Here is a 19,546-nt window from a genome sequence, read left to right as displayed (position 1 = left end):
CAGATGTTTGGGACATTGCTTATCAACGTTTCTTCGTGGGTCAGAGAGTTTGCTTAAAGTCTTATTTGCATTTTATGTGTTTTATCATTCACATAAGAAACTTAGAAATCAATAACTGGCTCACACCAATTAATTGCCATTTTTAAATAACCTCAGTTAAAAGTTTGCTGCAGTTTTTCGGTGACACTCAGAGGTTGATCATTAACATGATACTCATCGGTATTTAAACATTATTGTTCTAAATGATTGTAAGTAGATATATGTGGTGAGCAGTGATATGGATTAATTATGTTGAATATATGCGTCGTACCATCACACAATTGGATTTGTGAAAAAAGCTGAACAGGAAGTGACTTTCTCATTTTGAATGAAGGGGTCTCTCTGGATATGAGAAATAATATTGTAAAATTGCCACAGTAGCAATTTAACTGTTTTATCTTTTGATCATCTATTTTCCCAGTACATTATTTATGTTAGAGCTGGGCAAATAATTGCTTTTGCAATACAATCACAATTTAATAATGCACTTTTATATAGAGGTGCTCAGTTTTGCACACATTACATCTAACAAGAGTCCAAACCACCACAGTAAGATTAAATCTCTACGACATTGTGTTCCAGACAAGCAATATTTCAAGGTCATGCAGATTAAAAACCTGTAGTAAAACATCTTTATGCTTGTTGTTTGTGTAAAAGTAAATAAAATAAATTCACAGTTGCTATACGGTTTGAAAAAACTCACAAATTAGATATTTGTTTGATAGGGGCACAAAGAACGAAATTCTTTTTTATTTTTACAACCTTTACTGTAGCTCCAGATTGTAGATTTTAATTTCTATTTGATAAAGTAATTATTTTTATTTTTATTGAAACTATTATAAGTGCAATATGACATAAGAAAATTACATCAGTTAAAATTTTTTTGGTTCATTTTGTAATGTGCAATCAAGGTCACATTTGGTCATAATGCACCTGGTAGATTAAGGTTTAATGTAATATTTTAAATTTACTAGTTTAACAATATAGCTATAGTGACTTGACCCCTTTATTTATCATTCTTTTCAAACTAAGAGGATTTGGATATTTTGGCTAACACTAGATCATGTTATAAAAAGCTATTAACTCTCTTTACTATCTAGTAAATAAAACTTTACTTTGATATTTTCATATTAAAATAAGCACATAACATACAGAAGGAGAATATTTATTAAAGTAAAATAAGAACAGGATTTTAGGTTAACAGTCTTTTTCTTTACAGACGATAGATGATCTCATATTAATGGTCATCTAATTTAAGATTACAGTACTCTGTAATAGAAGCCCTTTCCACAGAAACTATTTACTTCCCTTAACCATTAAATTCCTCCTCCAGCATTCTCAAAACGCTTTGCCTTTAGCATCTCCATCTCTAGTTATCATCCTTCTGAGCTACATTCCTTCCTCTGTTCCTCCATAAGCATGGACTGATTGTTGACTGTTGAACATATTCTCATGTGCACAGAACCGTTACATCACAGTCAGCAATTTGTCAGTCATGGTTTAACAGGTGTTCATTAAGGCTCACTAAGGTTACATGCTTAAAGGTCAAGGGTCGCACTATGATTGTGGTTTTCTAGCCTTTTTTCCCTATTTGGACTTACTGCTTACATTTAAATGCAATACATATTTCTATGTGCAACATTAAAATATACTTTTCTGAAGTAATTATTTAAAGTTGTGCAATCGATAATTTTTTTAGGTCTGTTTGATGCAACTTCCTTTACTGCTCTGGATCAGTGACACTTTGCACACCTAAAACTGTAAGTTTTGATGGAGGAGAATATTAAGCCCTTCAAAACAAGACAACAGTGTCATGAAAAGTTTTTATCTTTCTGTATTTATACCAGCTTAAAATAACAAACTAGATATTTCCAAAATGGGGCTGCATGGTGGTGCAGTTGGAGCACTATTGCTTTGCAGCAAGAAGGTTCTGGGTTTGATTCCTTTCTGCATGGAGTTTGCATGTTCTCCCTGTTTATGCATGAGTTCTCTCTGGGTTCTCTGGCTTCCTCCCACTGAACAAAAACATGACTGTTAGGTTAACTGGCTTCTCAAAATTTTCACTATCAGTGGTGAGTTTGACATAGTGGAAAAATTGCAAATCTTCTTTTGGGAAGTAAGCTTGTGTGAGCGATTCAAACATCAACTTTTAAACAGAGCTTGCACAAGGAGAAATGGGCTGGTGCATGCTCTTGCACGCATTTAAATTTTTGTGTAGAGGGTGGGTCTTTACAAAAAGTGAAAATCCTCCACTATACCTTTTAAAGATAAACACACTGTTATAAATGAATCCAGATGTTTCACAGCATAGGATAATCTTCACACTTTTGAATTATCTAGTTAAGCTATGCTTAAACCTGCAGCCTGTGTTCAAAATGCTGTTTTATTTTCATCTATTTGGGTAGCTGGTGGGGAAAAAAATAGAAAAAAATTCTGGAAGAAAGTTGGAGTACATAGATTGTAAACAACAGTAAAAAATTAAAAAGATTTACTGCCCCACCAGCTCACTGACCCTCTCAGATGATGGTTTAAACCTGGGTCTAAGAGGAAATGCAAATGCATTAGCTAACTATTCTTTAAAGAATCTATGTGTATCAGGGTTGTCACGATACTAAACTTTTCAACTCGATTCAGATACTAAGGAAAATATTCGATACTCAATACCATTTTCGATACCACAAGGATAAAAACAAAGACTCCAAAATTCAACAGAAATATTTTAATTAATAAATAAAATACAATGAATAAATACAATAAACAATAAGAACAATGTTTTGAGGTTGTATGCCGTGCACAATATTAAGCAAGCTTGATAAAAAACTTATAAAATTAAGTGTCCCTTCCTTGGCAATGCTTTGCACACATAACAATGACACTAGCCAAACCGGTTAAGAAACAAAAATAATTCTCAGCAGCTGCACCTCTTACAAAAAAAAGTCTGAAATTGAAAAGTGCACAGAATTATTCAATCACACAGTGTTCTGAAAGTGCATTGTCCGCTATTCTGCACTTTAGATGAATTACTGCTTAGGTGCCACTGGTAGCACTGTATCGATACTTTTAAAAACGAGTGTTGTATCTGGATACAACATTTCAATATCGACACTTTTTTGAGTATCGATACTTTTGACAACCCTAATGTGTATTATATGCTCTACTCCAAATTTGACAGCCTACATAATCCATTAAAGGTCTATGTTCAAATATCCATGTTGTCATAGGATTATAATTCTCTTAACTTGAACATAAAATCTCCTAATGTTTTTGGGTCTAGACAAAAATAAAACAAATCTTCTGAGAAAGTTGAATTTAAAACTTTTTAAAGATCCTGTCTGCAAAGCTCAAACCTGTGGCTCTCGGTGTATAGCAGCTGTTTTAATGAAGTAACATTTCATTTTTTTTCCCGCCTTACCACACATACCTGGCATTCCTTTTGATAGCACTAAAAATAATTGGGGAGGCTGTCGTGAAACGTTAAAACGACATTTATTATAGATACATTTTGTGGTTCAGAAAAATACGTTAATATTTTCTACAAAAGCCATGTCATTTTTTTCAGCACTAAGAGACCTTCAGATTTATGAATGGTTTAAAGCAGGGGTCACCAACCTTCTTCAGGATTAGAGCTACTTCATGGGTACAGAGACATTGGAATGGCTACCAACACTGACCTATGCACTGGAGGGGTCAGGGGTCATAATAAACAGATTTTACTGTTTTTTATTTTTTAATTTGTATTTCTTTTTGATTCTGTCATTTTAAAACATATATAAATTCTTAAATGCTCTACAGGATTGATGTGATAAAATGCTCTATAAATGCTTAAAAAAGAAGAGCAAAAGAACAAAATAAAAGTTCAATGTTTGTGCACTGGTGAGTCGTTCTGTTTTCAGAAGATGCTGAGGGCCGCGTTGCTGACCCCTGATTTATAGTTTATAGTTGTGAATACCCTCACTAGAAATTGGGAAGCAAAAAAAAAAAAAAAACAAATCCCCAAAGTGTTGTGAATGATCCTTCTCATAGAATGAGCTCTACATACTGTAAGGTTGTGTCCTGTGTGGTGACACACTGAATAGTGTTGTTGTGGCACAATGCTTCCAGGCCCCTCTAAGACGTACTGCCTTTAATAAATAATAAGCCACCTGGAGTCAGCTTGCTAACAACTAATTGTTAGCATGACAGGAATGTTGATATAGGTCAGGGCATCTAATAGGAGCAACAGTCCTTTTTCCATTACCAGAAATAGGATCTGTTTGACAAGACATATTTGAGCTGCCTGACTGTCCCTAAATTAGCTGCAAAACAGACTTACCTCAAGATATTGGTTGCAAAGGTGGTATGTTTAAAACCATTGTCAATGTTGCAGAGAGAACCTTGTTTTTGTTTGCTTTTGCAGAATCGAAATCTGTGTGTCCGGGTGTTCTGTAATACCAGTCACTACTAACTTCTACAATGTCTTTAAGACTAAATTATTATTAAAATGAGGATTTTTTGTATTTAGATCCATTATTGTTGTCCCTGGTGAAGATAGATATCCCCACTGCATTAAGCTGCCAATATCATATATCAGAATGAGGTTGATTCATGGTGATACAACATGCAAGGTTTTGCATGTAGGACAGAAAATTCTGATGAGCATCTTTGGCATATTTGCTATGTCCATTATATGGCTTCTTACAAACTGTGGGTAGAACTTCCCAGGACTTTTAACAATAGCTTTATTCTCCCCCATTTGTCACAAAGGCCAGGGTGAGTGTAGCACTAATATTCACACCGATATTCCTCACATTATCCTACTTAAACTGTGCATACGAAGCTATAATGGACCTACTTCTTCGATTTCATATTCAGACTACAGTCTCTTTCATTAGGTTAGCTATCTTTCTACACACACACACACACATATATATATATATATATACAATGAATGGAACGACATGATGTTTTTAAAGCTTGAGATATTATTTTAGAACCTAACTCTGTCTTAACCTTCTCCACAGCCTTATCAATGACCTGTCTACTGTGTTCCTAGTGTTCCCTGAGGCCTCTGCACAGCAGCTATATTTATACTGTGAATATATTACACCCAGCTGGCCTCCATTTTCTTGTTATGTATCCGTATAGGCATTTGGATGCACTGGTTTTTATTTAGGGGCAACAGAAGGAAGGAATCTGAAAATAATTGAATTCCATGCATGATTTTATTTGTAAAATACTTCAAAAACCATATTATTTGACTCAGTTTTGCAAACTTTGTTGATCTATTACATAAAATGATAATGAAATACACAGAGGTTTGTGGTTGTAATGTGAAAAACTGCACAAAGTTGAGCTGTATGAACACTTCTGCAAGGCTTAAAAGGCAAAAAAGAGAGAGCCTGTTGCATTTTTTATTGAAAATAGCAGAAACAGCAATGACAATATCTCTTTTAAGAATACACATGAAAAAACAATTGAAGCAAATGACTTGTATTTTCCATATAGTTCATTTAAATTTTGATTGATAAAAGAAAAATCGAATTGTTAAAACATTTTTAAAGATCTTTTAGTTATTTTTCTTTTAGAAATCTATCTAGCAAGCATGAAACTGTCATTAGGATTAGATTTGGAAAGACATTAAGCCATTTTTTTTTTACACCTGCCATCCTTTGTCTTCTTATTGTATGTGTAAAAACACAGGTGAAACTCATTGTATCAGTCTTTAGCTTTGGTATCTTTAACTGAATCAGTTCTCCTTTTTTTCTGTGGATCCATTAATATCTTTTTACACAGCAAACATAAATCCTTCATTTTTTTTTTGCAAATATCAATATACATACAATGAGCACATACATTTTAATTTTAATCATAGCACATGACATGCAATGATTTTATGTTTTCTTTGTGATTAACAGCTGTGTTAAGTCTTAAAGAGGCTTCTGCTTGTTTTGTATAAGTACAGTGACATCCTTGTCTGCATGAAAGACTCATGCCACAAACAGGCTGAGCAATAAACAGAGCTTTCCTTGCTAACGACAAACACACATGGAAGAAACAAAGGTAGGAAGAGAGTAACTCTGCTTCCACCAGTCGCCTGAGGTTGTCATTGTCTCTGTGTAGCAACATGATACTTCCTCTACTGCCAACATGTGTTTGTTCATTCGATATGGTTTTAACCAGAACACCTTAAAATGAAATGAGGTTTATTTAAAGGATCGAAATTGAGTTTTTTATTGAAATATTTGTTTTGTTCAATTGTTTGGTGATATTCCAGTTGTAATCTGTAAATTTAAAAAGGCAAAGCAAAAACATTTTGTGTATTACAGGTTGACATGTAGGTTTGTTAGGTGTTTGAAACAAGTGAACTTTATATTAAACTTCTTAGAACCATCATGTTTGTGGAAGAGATGTGGTTAACAGCCCTAATGCAAAAAACTTGAGACAATAGATTTTTCCCTTCGATCTGTTATGTCACCACGTAAACAAAGCTGGTGTAACTATATCTCAACGCAGATGCTGTCATGTATTCTAGTTTATGACCTTTGGTCTCTAGTGTTCTGAGACCTGCTCTTCCTGTGTTGTTTCATGTGTTTTGTTTTTGTTTTTAACTGTCGCCTTATTTTCCCTGGTAAATTTCATATTTAATAATTTCTTTGACCTTGTGCTGGGGGGGCTCAGAGTTGGAAAAACATGACTGTTTTAGCGAATTTGTCCTCTGTAACAAGATCCCCAGAAATGTACTGAGATCCTTAAGTAGATTAAATTAAAGGTTTTTACCATGTAACTGTTTTCTAAGTCACTGGTAAGACATCTTTCTTTACCTCATGCTTAAAAGTACGCAGCTTTCATAATAAAAGCTGCCAGCAGCAAGACATTTCGCGGACAGAAAAAATCAGATGTATAAAACCATGCATACATGTGTAACCATATAATCTACCTCCATTCATCCTAATTTCCATGAAACTGACTGCTGCCTGATGTTTTCCCCCCACCCTCACACACATACCCACCCCTACGTCTACCTACATATGTTAATCAGTGTAAATACCCGCAAGGCATCTACCACATGTCCTAATAACCATGGCAATGGAACAGTTAGACTGTCACAGTAAGACTTTCGCCATATCTATATGCATATAAATACATATACTTATTGTTTTTCTGATCATTAGCGCATAGACCAATGCAAGACAAGTTTTATACATAAACCCCCTAATCTTGAATTTAAAGTTTTCAAATAGTCATTTCAGTTAATATGCAACTTAAATACCCTGAGAAGGATTTTTATTTATCTTTTTTATTCTTGATTTGTTTTTGTTTTTTTAAGATGCATTTATTTGTCAAAATAATTGTTAGTGGAGCTGAAGTTAAAGTTTCACTGCTGATGCTTTTGCAGTTACAGATTTCTTTGACTGGGACTTCTATTCTATCAGATTCTATTGTATTCTATTTTAAGGTACCTAATCCATGTGTTATTTAAATGAAACAAAATTTTCGATAACATTATAGTTCTTTAGAGCTGCACTGTATGCAATAACATACATACAAGAAGATGCTTTCCTTGCTGGCTGGCAAGAAGTGCAGAACAAGATCAGCCAATGGTGAATGTGCTGCTTACGGGCCAGGAGGTGTCAAACCTTTAACACTTTATCACCACGAGGTTATGTTTTTAGGCGAGTTTCTGTGTGCGGGATACCTTGAAAAGTTATGAACGGATGTCGAGGAATCTTTTACTAAAGGTGCACCTCATGCCAAGGAACAACCCGTTAAATGTTGGTGATGATCCACATCATAATCCGGATGCAGGAATTTTGGAACAAGCAGTTCCCCCTTAAACCAGAGCGGCAGCAGTGACTATTGTCAGCTTCAGTGTTTGACTCAAGAAAGTCCAGAATTATTATACTGAAGACAAAAACACAGGAAAGGTGAGCCATGCTTTGCTTGAAGTCTTGATCTGCTGACATAATAAGAAAGCAGAGTGAATGAAGAAGGTGAGAGCAGAACATTTGGTAATGATCCAGATCATGTATGAGTTTTAGGTTTAGGCATAAGTCACAATATGGGGCAACATTTGCTGCTTGGCAGATGTCTGCACTCTTCGAGTGCTTTTCTAGTGTATAGTAGATATGCAGTTTTTTTTGTACATATTGAAAATATAATTAGCAGGCTGACCTGTGCATGAAATATTGCTAAAATAATTTTCTATTCAAATTAAGAACATTACCAATGTTGACTTTATACAGGAGTACAGAACTAATAGTGAGTACTGTAAAGTATAATACTTCAGTATCTCAGTAAATAACAATCAAATTGTCCTTTCAGAAAAAAACAACAACAATGTTTTATTTATTTCATCTTAGATATAGAAATTCTGTTTAGTTGGTTGCCCATGAAGGAGGCTTATAGTTTTTTTCCATGTGTTATATTTTCTGGGCCCTAAATGTTCATTCTGTTCTGAATACCTCTCTAAAATTTTATTATGTTCTCATATAATAGTAAATATCCTTGATTCTTAAACTGGATGGAAACCAATAGTGCTGATATTAGTTGAAAAGAGATTTTTCTATCACAACATTTTATTAAAGCAGGTAAAGCCTCAGCGAGATTAAAAATCACTTTCACATCTGTGAAAAATAATCCTTTGTTTGGTGTAAGACATTTCAGTTTTAACACTCTGCTGTCTTTAAATCACACTTATAATCTGAGTCAGTTGTGATCTTATCAGAGTCTGAGTCAGTAAACTTAAAGGTGAATCCAAGTGACATAGCTTGAGTTCATGTCTTTGTTTTGGACTTGTTTTTTTTTTTTTCACAGTATCAGTGTGTTAAGGGTGTAGTAGGATGTAACATTGCTTCATAATTTAAATGTGTTTTTTTTTTTTAAATCAGTAGATTATAGCTTATGTCCCCACTAAATTAAAAATAAAAGATGATCTTTACTGCTTTGCCTCTTTTAGTTAGCATTAAGGTTATAACTGTTGAGCTGAGAAAAATCTACATGTATAAAAAAAAAAAACAAACAAAAAAAAAAAAAAAAAAAACAGAGCATAAAGGAGGGCATGTCAGTTGATCTTGCTAATGGGCAGGAATCTGACATCATGGCAGGTTTTTAGCATGGCAGTGAGTCCCTGACAGATTTGACTCAGACTGGAAACACTGAGCAGAAAAGGTTAACTCTTCAGTAGACTAGACAGGCCCATCCTTTAATGATTCCTTTCTTTGAAATCCAGAGGTGGAATTTCACCAGCAGCTTGTACTATGATTCATCTTTTTATACTTCCTTCATCTTACAACATGTAAAGCTAGAATAAAGTTTGTGTATCAATGTGTTTGCATGCTTCATTAGTAAATTCTACAATAATCTTTTTGGGATGAAAACATGATAGATGTGCAGAGTGAAGTTAATCAGCCACCTGCAGGAATAACAAATCAAAACTTGCTTCACAATATGAATTAATAGAAAACATAATAGGACCCACTGCTGCGTCCTGCTTGATGCTTTTTTGCTGTGATTTGGATTTGAGGATGTTAAGCTAATGGCAGGAATTTAATAGTTCAGAAAAGCTGCTGATTTTGCTACTTTTTTTTCACTTTCTTTAGAGATCCTTTGTTTTTGATTATGTTTGGGAGTTACTAGATACCCAGATGGACAAAGGTTTTTGCTTTTGTCTCCTTTTTGAATATATGCAATTTATAAATGAAAACAATAGCAGCTCTTAATCATGTGGCTTTATGGTGACTCTTATATGTGTGTAAAGCTGTCACTCATTGAAACACAGCATAATTTATTAGAAAGATTAAAAACACAACAGCCACTATTGTTAATCTATTATCAACAGCCTGTTGTTTTACACAATTAAGTCAAAGTTAAGCACAGAGTTAAGCTCCAGTCCCTTTCCTTTGCAGGTGCGTTGCTAAACTGCAGGATGCCAGCGGTAGTTGAAGTACATGAATTAAATAGACTTGAACTGAACTCAGCTCTTTGTTTACGTGGAACTGGAAACAATAGTTACTCAATTAAGCAATGACCTGAGCGTTGGTTGACCACTCGAAAAGGTCAGGCCTTACGGGTGGAGGGGAGAGCTGTCTTTGTGTGTGTGTGCGATGGCAGGAGGGGGCGGGGTGGGATTGGTCCGACCGTTTTCGGGGGTCAATGTTTTACCCATTTACTCACAATACACAATCATTTGTCACATGTCAAATTCTCTGTCTTCGGTTAATTAAATCCCTCCCCCTGTCTGTATATCGAAATGTGTGATATCAAATCTGATGATAAATGTATGTTTGTTTATAAACTCATCTAAGGTACAACTATTTACTGCTCTGTTTTCCAGTAAAGTAAGGCAATGTTACTCACCAAGTTTTCCACATAAGCTGGAATGCAGGGGTGATACTAGGATCAGAGGTTTAGGGGTCAGGACATGAATGATAAATATTATCAGTGATTTCTAAATACATTTTCTACATTTTTGAAACTTGCTGAGTGTCTTTTGGCACTTACTGACTCCATCATTCTTTAATACAGCAGATCTGAACATTTTGATCAAATATCCGACAACCAAATCAGAGACCGGCATTATTTGGAGAAGGATGTACCGACCATTTAAAGCAGTTTTCATGAAATGCTCTTTTTAGTGTGCCCAACTGAGTGGAATCTAGAACAGTTCTGTTTAGGATCTGTAGTCTTATCCCCTAAATAAAAAAAAATGATTTTGAGATCCTATGGCTTGTTGGCTGGTCTGCTGCTCTCTCTGTAGATCTCTCTTGTATAGTGAAATAGCTGACAGAGCAGCCCACTTAGATCAGTAATTATTAATTGTAAAAAAAAAATGTATAAACTCTTTGCATTTAAGTTGGAAAAAAAATGTTTTTGTCTGTTAATATTCTCTACCCAGAACTCCTCAAGTGGAAACATTTTAGATTCATGTTTTAATTTTGTACAAAAAATCTGTTTGAAGGAACCTTTGACTATCTGATTATTATTAGATTAATCGAAACAATAATTGATTGTTTTGAAAAATACTCATTAGTTGCAGCCCTAATTTACATGAAATTTCTTAATATATTCTGTTGCTCCAATACTTAAACTTACACTAAATCTTACATGACGCCAGAGGGCAGCAGAGCGTCAATTTAAAAATCAAATCTAAGCGCGACAGTTTGAGATTCCTTTCTTGTAAAGAGTAAAGTATTCTTCATATCTAAACAGCTTATGCCGTTCCAAGTATTTACTCGCTTTACTTCATGCATGGTTGAAATGTCTTTATCTAATAAAAACTATAAAAAGGAGAAAATATACAGTGTCTTACATTGCACTGTTTTTAGATCTTATGCTGACAGCTGAACAAAGAAGTATAGAAGCCCCCAACTAATGATCTATATGAATACAACTTAAAACCTGCAGACTTAAGAGTAAAAAGAGACAAATGTCTTTTTAAACCTCAAACCCGTTGCAGAGATCATGAAGTTTACTTCACTAATAAAACATGCAGGTTTTAGGAACCTTTTTTTTTTCCTTTTTTGCATGATCTCCAACAACTCAAATGCTGTGTTGCTTTAACTTTTCAGAGCCCTGCCTGGGAGGGAGGGGTGTTTTTGGGGGCTGATCTTGCGCATTAAACATCTCTGTTATTTGAGGCGCTCCAGGGATTTAGTGCGCATGCGCAGTGCGCTCCTTCCAGCAGCGCTGGAAACCACTGCTACAGCATAGGAGTCATACCAAGCATAGCCTGCGTGTCAGTGCAGTAGACCTACAGCTGGCTGTGAGGACGACTGACGCTACTTTTTCGCTTGTTTTTGTCGTTCTTTGTCTTTGCTATAGCTTGACACACATTTAGAGGGGAGAAAGAAAACACATTGAAACCAGTTAAAACAACAGCGAGGCCACTTTTTTTTGTTTTGTTTTGCTAACGGGTTTTAAAAGAGACATAAAGTTTGAGGCTGGGCCTTTTAGCTTTTTGACCGTAGCTTGGAAGGAGAATTCAGGGAGAAGAAGCTGGTCTTTATTTTTTTTATTTTTTTGTTTTAATGAAAGCTCGATAAATGCATCTAACGAAGATGGACCTGTTGAACTACCAGTACCTGGACAAAATGAACAACAACATCGGTATCCTCTGCTATGAAGGTAAATATGGCGTTTTTAACTACTGTTTGTGGAAGTTCTAAAACTGGTCCTTTACTTACAAACTGTTATTTTTGACCCAAATAATACATTTCTGAAATTTTACAAATCACGTGAAAACAGTTTTTTTTTTCATTATTATTATTCTATGTCCCCTATTCTAGGGTCGGTATCTAGTTTTCACATTTAAAGAAATATATATTTTAAACCAAAAGTTAACCTCTATCCGCTGTTTGCTATTTCTGTGCTGAATGATGCTAGGTGGTAATGCTGGTGAGATGAAGCCTCGTGAGGCATTAAATAGTTTGGCCAAATTGCTTCAATGATCCCCACAGTTCATGAGGCTCCATGAGAACATGTCACCACCTACTGGTGGAATGCAGAACTACAGTTTGTAATAAAATCTGATTTTTTTTTTTTTTTGCAATTGTTTTTCTTTTTTCCCCCTTTTAAGTTCCTTTTGAATTTGTTAATAGTTGGTGTCTATAATAAAATCTTTTGTAAGTTTTTTTTAAGTGTAAAATTTCTTAGAACAATCCATTAAGGTGCACAGTTTTTCTGAAATTTTAGTGAAATAAGCTCAAGCAGATAGTGAAAGTGTTTGTGCAAATAGTTTTTTCCACATTTTTTGGTTTTAATCAGGTTGGAAGTTGTGTTCAACCAATCTTTTTGCTAAACCAATCTAATTTGGCAGCGTTGTTAACAAATCTGTATTTTTACTAGGGCAAACCAATGCAAATTAGTCTCATTAATCAAAATAATTAAATATAATCGCAACTTTCAAAAGTTTCTGGACTGGGGCTGCCTTTTACAGCTGCTCTTTGTATCTCTGCTTCTGTCTCCTTGAACCCCAGTCGGCTTTGGCAGATGACCACTCACATCAAGCATGGTTCTCCTGGAGGTTTCTTCCTGTTAAAAGGGAGTTATTCCTCTCCACTGTCGCTCCAAGCATGCTTAGTGTGAAGGGTTGCATTCAAGTCAATGAGTCGATGCAACCAACTGGTTTTCGCTAGATAGAAAACTTTGAATCAATATGACTGTATGATCTGGTAAACTGTTAAGTGCCGGGAGATGACATGTGTTGCGAATTGGTGCTATATGAATAAACTCAATTGAATTGAATTCCAAAGTCAAAGGAAGGTCTTGAACCATCAACCTCGGGAGAGGGAGTCTGTGTCTTAAAGATGATGCTGCTTAAGTGATTAACTGTTTAATGGAGAAAATACTACTTAACACTAATGTTACAACTGTGTCTGGTGGCTTGCTCAGATTTTGATCTTTACATTGTTTATTCTAACCAAAATAGTTGGAAATAACTAGATTGGTTGTTTTTCCCAACGATCTCTTCCTAGAATGTATCCAAACTCTATTCAGATGACAGCAACTCTCCAACAAACTCCCACATCTTGACTGAATACTGAGGCTGTTTAAATGCCTGTCAAAATTCTTGCTTTCTGAACCACTTGCCAAAGCGGTCATGTGGTACTATGGTAGCGAAGCCTCAGACGTCATACATTTTGGCCCCTCCCATAAATGAATCACGCCTCGAACGCACTTCAGGGAAACGCCCCCTCCATTACTCGACACATGCCTCGAAGCCTCGGCTCATCTCCTAACATCACTATTAGGTGGAATAACAATTTTTGATATGTTTGATAATCTTACTGTAGTTTCATCTTTGGGCTTTGTGGTTTTATTTGTGCATCTTAGCTAAATATGTGTTGAGGATTTTATTGTTTTTCAGCTTTTGTAATCTTTCTGGAAATATTTAATTTCTTTATGGAATAGAGCTCAGTGGTTGTTGCATTATGTTGGTAAAAAAAAAAAAATAAATAAATAAAAAGAACATAGCTGTTTGTTTGGTAAATGACATTACTGCCTGATAAAGCTCTTCATTTCCAGATGCTGGATTACCATTTTTCAGGGCCCCGGGCTCCAAAAACTCATAGGCACCGAGTCCAATCACTTTTATTCAGGAATTCAGATTTACTCCCCTGTACAGATAATGTCAAGTGATGTCACTTGAAATATAAAAGGCAATAACCATCGTTAACACTGCCCACAATGGCCTGCTCACCATATCAGATACATTTACTTGGTTAGACCTAAATCACAGAGTAATGCAATAAAAAATATGTAAACATACATCAGATGTCTCAGTTTTATAATGTTTAACCTGAAAGTAAGTAATAAATATTGGACGTGACTGATACGTGTTCAATTAAGTTTTGCTTAGGGGAAAAAAGGTAAATAATGCCAGTGCCTTTTTGTTATAATAAGTTGTTGAGCAATGGAAGTTGACAGTATCGCAACTATTGCTGGGCTAATAAAATAAATTATGTCTGATAAAATTTTCAATCATTCCACTGATCCATATCCACGTGGTATCACTGATAGAGGCAGAGAAAAAAATTTTGCATCACAATCTCTCACAGCCAAACTAAGTATGGTTTGGAGTAGAACTGACTTATTTTAAAAAGAAAAGTTTATATTTAAATAGGGTTAGGTTTACTGTTTAAATTTAGGCTTCTACCACCCGAGTCCCTATTGCAAATAGGTCAACAAAACACAACATAATAATTGCCTATAGACTGATCTAAAGGCTTGATAGCTTAATACATTTTTCAGCCATATGGTACAGCTGTATTTGTGACCACATCATACAAAGACGAGGGAAGATTAATAACAGCACATAACTATTAGGGGTCTTTAATGGAGCAGGCAGGGACTGCTGCTGCTGCTGCTGTGGAGAATCCGTATGGATGTGTAGTGGGAGCCAGGGCACACACTGCAGACACTTTGAAAACTATCAGATATTGAGGCCTGTCCAACTAAGAGCCATGTATGAAAGTGGCTCTTACTGATTTCTTTTTTGGTGTAAATAATGAAATTGGGCCGTTAGGACTGCTGTTCAAAGACTGGAGATAAGTAACTTGTGGGTTAAAACTTATGGGCCACATGTGTATGAACGTAGCCTATGAATCATACGTCAACACCTTTTCCTAGAGGATAGAAATCACTGCTCTTAGAGTATAAAATGGTCCATAGCAGAGAGTCCATTCTCTGCATTAAAACCTGGTCCAAAATGATAAACTTAAAATGTTCTGACATTATGAAAGAGTAAGATGTCAACCACCCAGGAAAATGTGTTGAGGTTTTTAATGGGACTCAAAGGACTCTGTATTGGCAAGAGAAAGGCAGATATAGTGGCTTTTCTGGGCAAAACTTCACTCATTATGTGCTTGGATACAATGTTCTCTTTTGCGTATTTGCTGCACACTGAGCAGTTCATTAGCTTAGCATCATCGTCATAAATAAGCCAGTCTCCTCCTTCCCGTTGGCATGTTGTCTTTTAGAAGGCTTCGTTTTTCCAGCTATATACCGCTACAGATTGCAGAGCGGTGGAGTCGCAGTTAGATGACGGCATGTTGGGGATGTGCTCTCTGTATTTTAATTTTTCAATATGTTGGTCTATTGGCGTGTGAGGAACAGAATCAGAGGAACAAAGGTACAGAGCAGATACTTACCAAAATAAACAATAAAATGACTTAACTGTAGTGCAACTGTGGTTTTCTGGCTTTAACTCACCAAATGAAAAATGAAGTCTCATTTGTTAGTTTCGGACCCTGGCTACAGTACAATAGAGGACTGAGCTCAGGAGTAGTGGCTTTCAGGAGTTGTTCTTTCATGACCTCTCCTTTAGTCCCTGACCAAACATTAAACCATTCCCATATCTCTGACTATTGAATACTAGCAATAGTCCGCTAGGTGGTCTGTGAAAACTAGCTCAACATCCTCATGTGTACCCTTTGTAGGACATATATTATTACTCTGCCATCCTACCATTTTTTTATACTGGAAACAAATACAGAAAAGCAGATGCTGTAATAGTCTTAACAAATGACTGATGGGGGGAGGGGCAGTGGAGTTTATTTATTTGTTTTATTTATCAACGATCAACAACAATAATAATCACAGGAGCCAGTAAAACCCAGTGTCAGACATATTGTTCAGAAAACAAGGCTCTAAACTGCTATAATTAAATTTCACATGGTGAGTTATATCAAGTCTACAGCAAACTTTTTGTTATCCATTTCAAGTGGTGCCCTGAGCATTTGCCCACATTGCCCTGATGGCAAATCCCAGCTAAATCACTTCAGTCATAAGACAACTTCTCTGCGGCTAATTATGAAAAAGATTTCTCAAGCTGTGCCCCCTGGCCTCTATTGCACCATGGAAGATAAAATCTCAAGACAACAAAATGACCAGAAGTGTTACTTTAGATTTTAAATATCATCTACTTATCATCTCCTTTTCTCTTTATGAAAATACTAGGACCATGTCCAAGGAATCTAAACTAAAAAATCTAAACATAAGGCACTTTATTAAAATTGTAAATTTTTATGAGATGGATAAGGAATGCAGCAATATATGCTATTAGTTTAAAACTAAAAGATTAGAATATTTGCAACAAAAAGTATACTTGTATGGAGCTTGTATTTTGGACATTTGCAGCTCATCAAGTTAACAAAGGTGGCAGTTCAGACGTTTTTGTGTATCAAATAAGGTCCCTTTTTATATGGTTTGGAAGATTTTTTTTTCTGAAAACATAATTTTGGCTGACTATAATAAAATCAATGTGTCCCCTGAGAAAAAGTTACATCTGGGAAAGAGCTCATGGTAAATACAATGAAAGAAAAGCCCCTGAGTTCAAACATGTTGAGCCAAAGAGAGTTGGAAGAGCTGTGTGATGGTGTGGGTGTCCTGGCTTGTTATTGTATGCATGAGCACACCTACTCAAACACACTTCCTGGCAAACACGCATACATGCTCATACTAGTGCTTTGTCTATAGAGCCTCAGGTCTTTTCTGAAGCCCTCACGTTGCTGTCATTATCAACACTTATTTGAAATCTTAAGCATTACTGTGTTTATTTAAAACATGGAGTAATGTAATTTGAGAAGTGGGCGCCTTGATGTTTTAATCTAATGAAATTTTTGCAAAACTTTGTTGGAAAAGCTCTTTCATGCCGGAAAGCAGAATTTTTCATTTACAGGCAAAATTAGCAGCTTTGTTTTTAGTCACTCTTTTGAACTAAGTTTACTAAATTTTATTGAGCTAATCACCAATCTAAGTTTGAATACTCTATTAACTTATCTAAATGAAACTTTCAGCTTCCAATTCCATTCTTTTTTTTTAAGGGTTTTTGAAATTTCTCAAGTCCTACAGTCTTGTTACTTTTATTACACCAGATAGGAGGTGATTTTCATGATTAATACCTGTTCTTGGTGTGAAAAAAATAAGATAAAATATATAAAGAGAAATGTGTCGGGTTGTGTACAGAATTTTACAAATTTAACCCATTTCTGTTTTTTTTCAACATGTATCTGACCAGAGCTGCTTTTTAACTGCTTAATTATTTTAAAAATAACCTCTAAAATTTGATTGAAACAGTTGTTTTGCTTTTTTCATTACAATAATAGAGTAAATCTTAGATATCAAGAAATTAATTTCCTGAATTTATAATCCTTACCACATATTTGTATCAAGTAGAGGCTGACAGTGGAGTAATGATGGAAGAATCTCCACAAGCAGACAGAATCCAACTTGTGATCTCTTCTCTTGCAGTGCTGCCAGCAAAAACCGTGATAAATGAAAAACATATACATTTAAATATGTATGTATATTGCTTAGATGCTCCTAAATTTGGTTTAAGGCCAATCTAAAAAGAATGCATATTTCTTGTTTTCTACAAGGAAAAGTATTAAGTACTATAGTATAATCAGATTAGTACTCCATTAATTTTTCTTTAAACTGGTAACACAGTTAATAATTGATATAATATACATTAACCTAAAATATCTAAACTTTCTGGAGAAACCTTGTTTGATATTGTGGGAGTTGCAGTTTTTACCACATACCTCATAAAGGATTTATATTTACTTTTACTCACTAAAAATGATATCAGGCTTCCAACTGTTTAGGGATTCCCACTTCTGCTTGCACCAGGTTAGCTTAGCTAGTCTAGCAGCAAGACTGGTCGTTCCATGGGACTCCACCACTATAAAAATAGATTTAATGTTTTAACCATAATCTTGTTGAATTGAGTCTACAGATAAAGTTTTGAGGTGCACAATCTCTTTTAAGATTGTATCTTTAAAAAAAAGACTTTACGTGATAAAATAATTAACAGGTACTGACCAACTGAATGGCTGACTATGGTTGCTGTTAACTCAGGATCACACCGAACAACCCGGCTGATTGAAGCATGGTTTATGCTTGAGGCGTCATTCAGCATTGTTTGGCAGTTGCTGTGAGATGGTAGTTGGTGTGCGGATTGAGAGATTACATCTTTTCATAAAACAAAAGCACCAAGAAGGGCCGCCTTGAAAATCATTTATATACATGTCCCCTGAGTAAGGTAGCCGTAATGCTGCAAGCAGTGCGGCGTTGTACCAGTAGTTTACTAGTCTCACTTAAACATTTCCACAGAGCCCCGAGTACAACCAGTATTGATTAACCAATTGATCCATAGATAAGGTACTCAGGATTACAAGGCTCCCTGTCATTTTAAAAGAAAAATAAAGGCTTTTAAATGTGCCTTATAGTCAAGAAAATACGGTAAGAGGGAGAAGATGTTTTGCAAGTTCTTGAGATGTGAGATGGCAGTTCTTTAATCCAACTTAATTTCATATTTGTACAAAGTTGATAATTTGTTTCCATTGACTTGCCAATTTTAACTTCCATGCTAACTTGGTTATATTTATAGCTGTAAGGATGCCCACATTTGAGCTCAATGATTACCCACAGACAGGCTTTTAATGTCTTTCTGTCTTGATTTGGGAATAAGAGATTTTAATAAGGTAATGCTGTATCTCTGTAGCTGAGCAGAAAATTATACAAGATAGCAAAAACAACACCTCACAGGCATGCAGTTTTGTTTACTTCTCTGTACCTAGTGTAGTATTGGGTTGAAAAGTTCACTGTAGTTGCCGGAGAACATCTGTTTGCCATTTTTGATATTAAAATTTTGAGTTCCTATATAGAGTAAGAAAATACAGCAACCAAGAGGTTTGTTTTTACCAAGGAACTTTGCCAAAAATAACAACGTTCCTGTTTTGCAAAAATAGAGGATTTGCTTAAACTTGTAAGTATCCAGAAGGAGGGGAGGCAGTGAGCTGATAGAGAAAAACAGGAGACCTACGGAGAAGGAGGGAGAGTAGGGGAGAGGGCTTTACCTTCGTTTGTAATCCAATCTCATCCTGATTCCAAGCTGTTTGAAGTTCTATCACGAGAAAAAAAGCTTTGATCATGTAGGCCAAATTAACTGGAGACCAAGCGGGGGAAAGCTTTAGTGGAGTTATACTTCTGTGTTGCCCTATTTCAGATGATTTCTGCTGCTCTAAAA

At 35.4% G+C, this 19,546-nt stretch overlaps 1 protein-coding gene across 2 annotated transcripts in view; it reads left to right on the top strand.

The window, feature by feature from the left end:
• The window catches only part of vgll4 (vestigial like family member 4), a 48,921-nt gene that overhangs the window by 11,099 nt on the left and 18,276 nt on the right, over positions 1 to 19,546 (top strand). Inside the window, exon 1 of one of the 2 annotated variants that reach the window (XM_015379165.1) lies at positions 11,732 to 12,141. The exons of the other annotated variant lie outside the window; for it this stretch is intronic. Within the exon in view, the coding sequence (XP_015234651.1) occupies positions 12,060 to 12,141 (82 nt within the window). The 5' untranslated portion in view covers positions 11,732 to 12,059. Of the gene's footprint in view, positions 1 to 11,731; positions 12,142 to 19,546 lie in introns of those variants that run through there. 2 annotated transcript variants of the gene reach the window in all.

This window comes from Cyprinodon variegatus, unplaced genomic scaffold, assembly GCF_000732505.1.
Source record: "Cyprinodon variegatus isolate N-32 unplaced genomic scaffold, C_variegatus-1.0 Scaffold186, whole genome shotgun sequence".
Lineage (NCBI taxonomy): Eukaryota > Metazoa > Chordata > Actinopteri > Cyprinodontiformes > Cyprinodontidae > Cyprinodon > Cyprinodon variegatus.
Note: the sequence above shows the minus strand (reverse complement) of the source record. Positions and strands in the feature narration are given on the sequence as shown.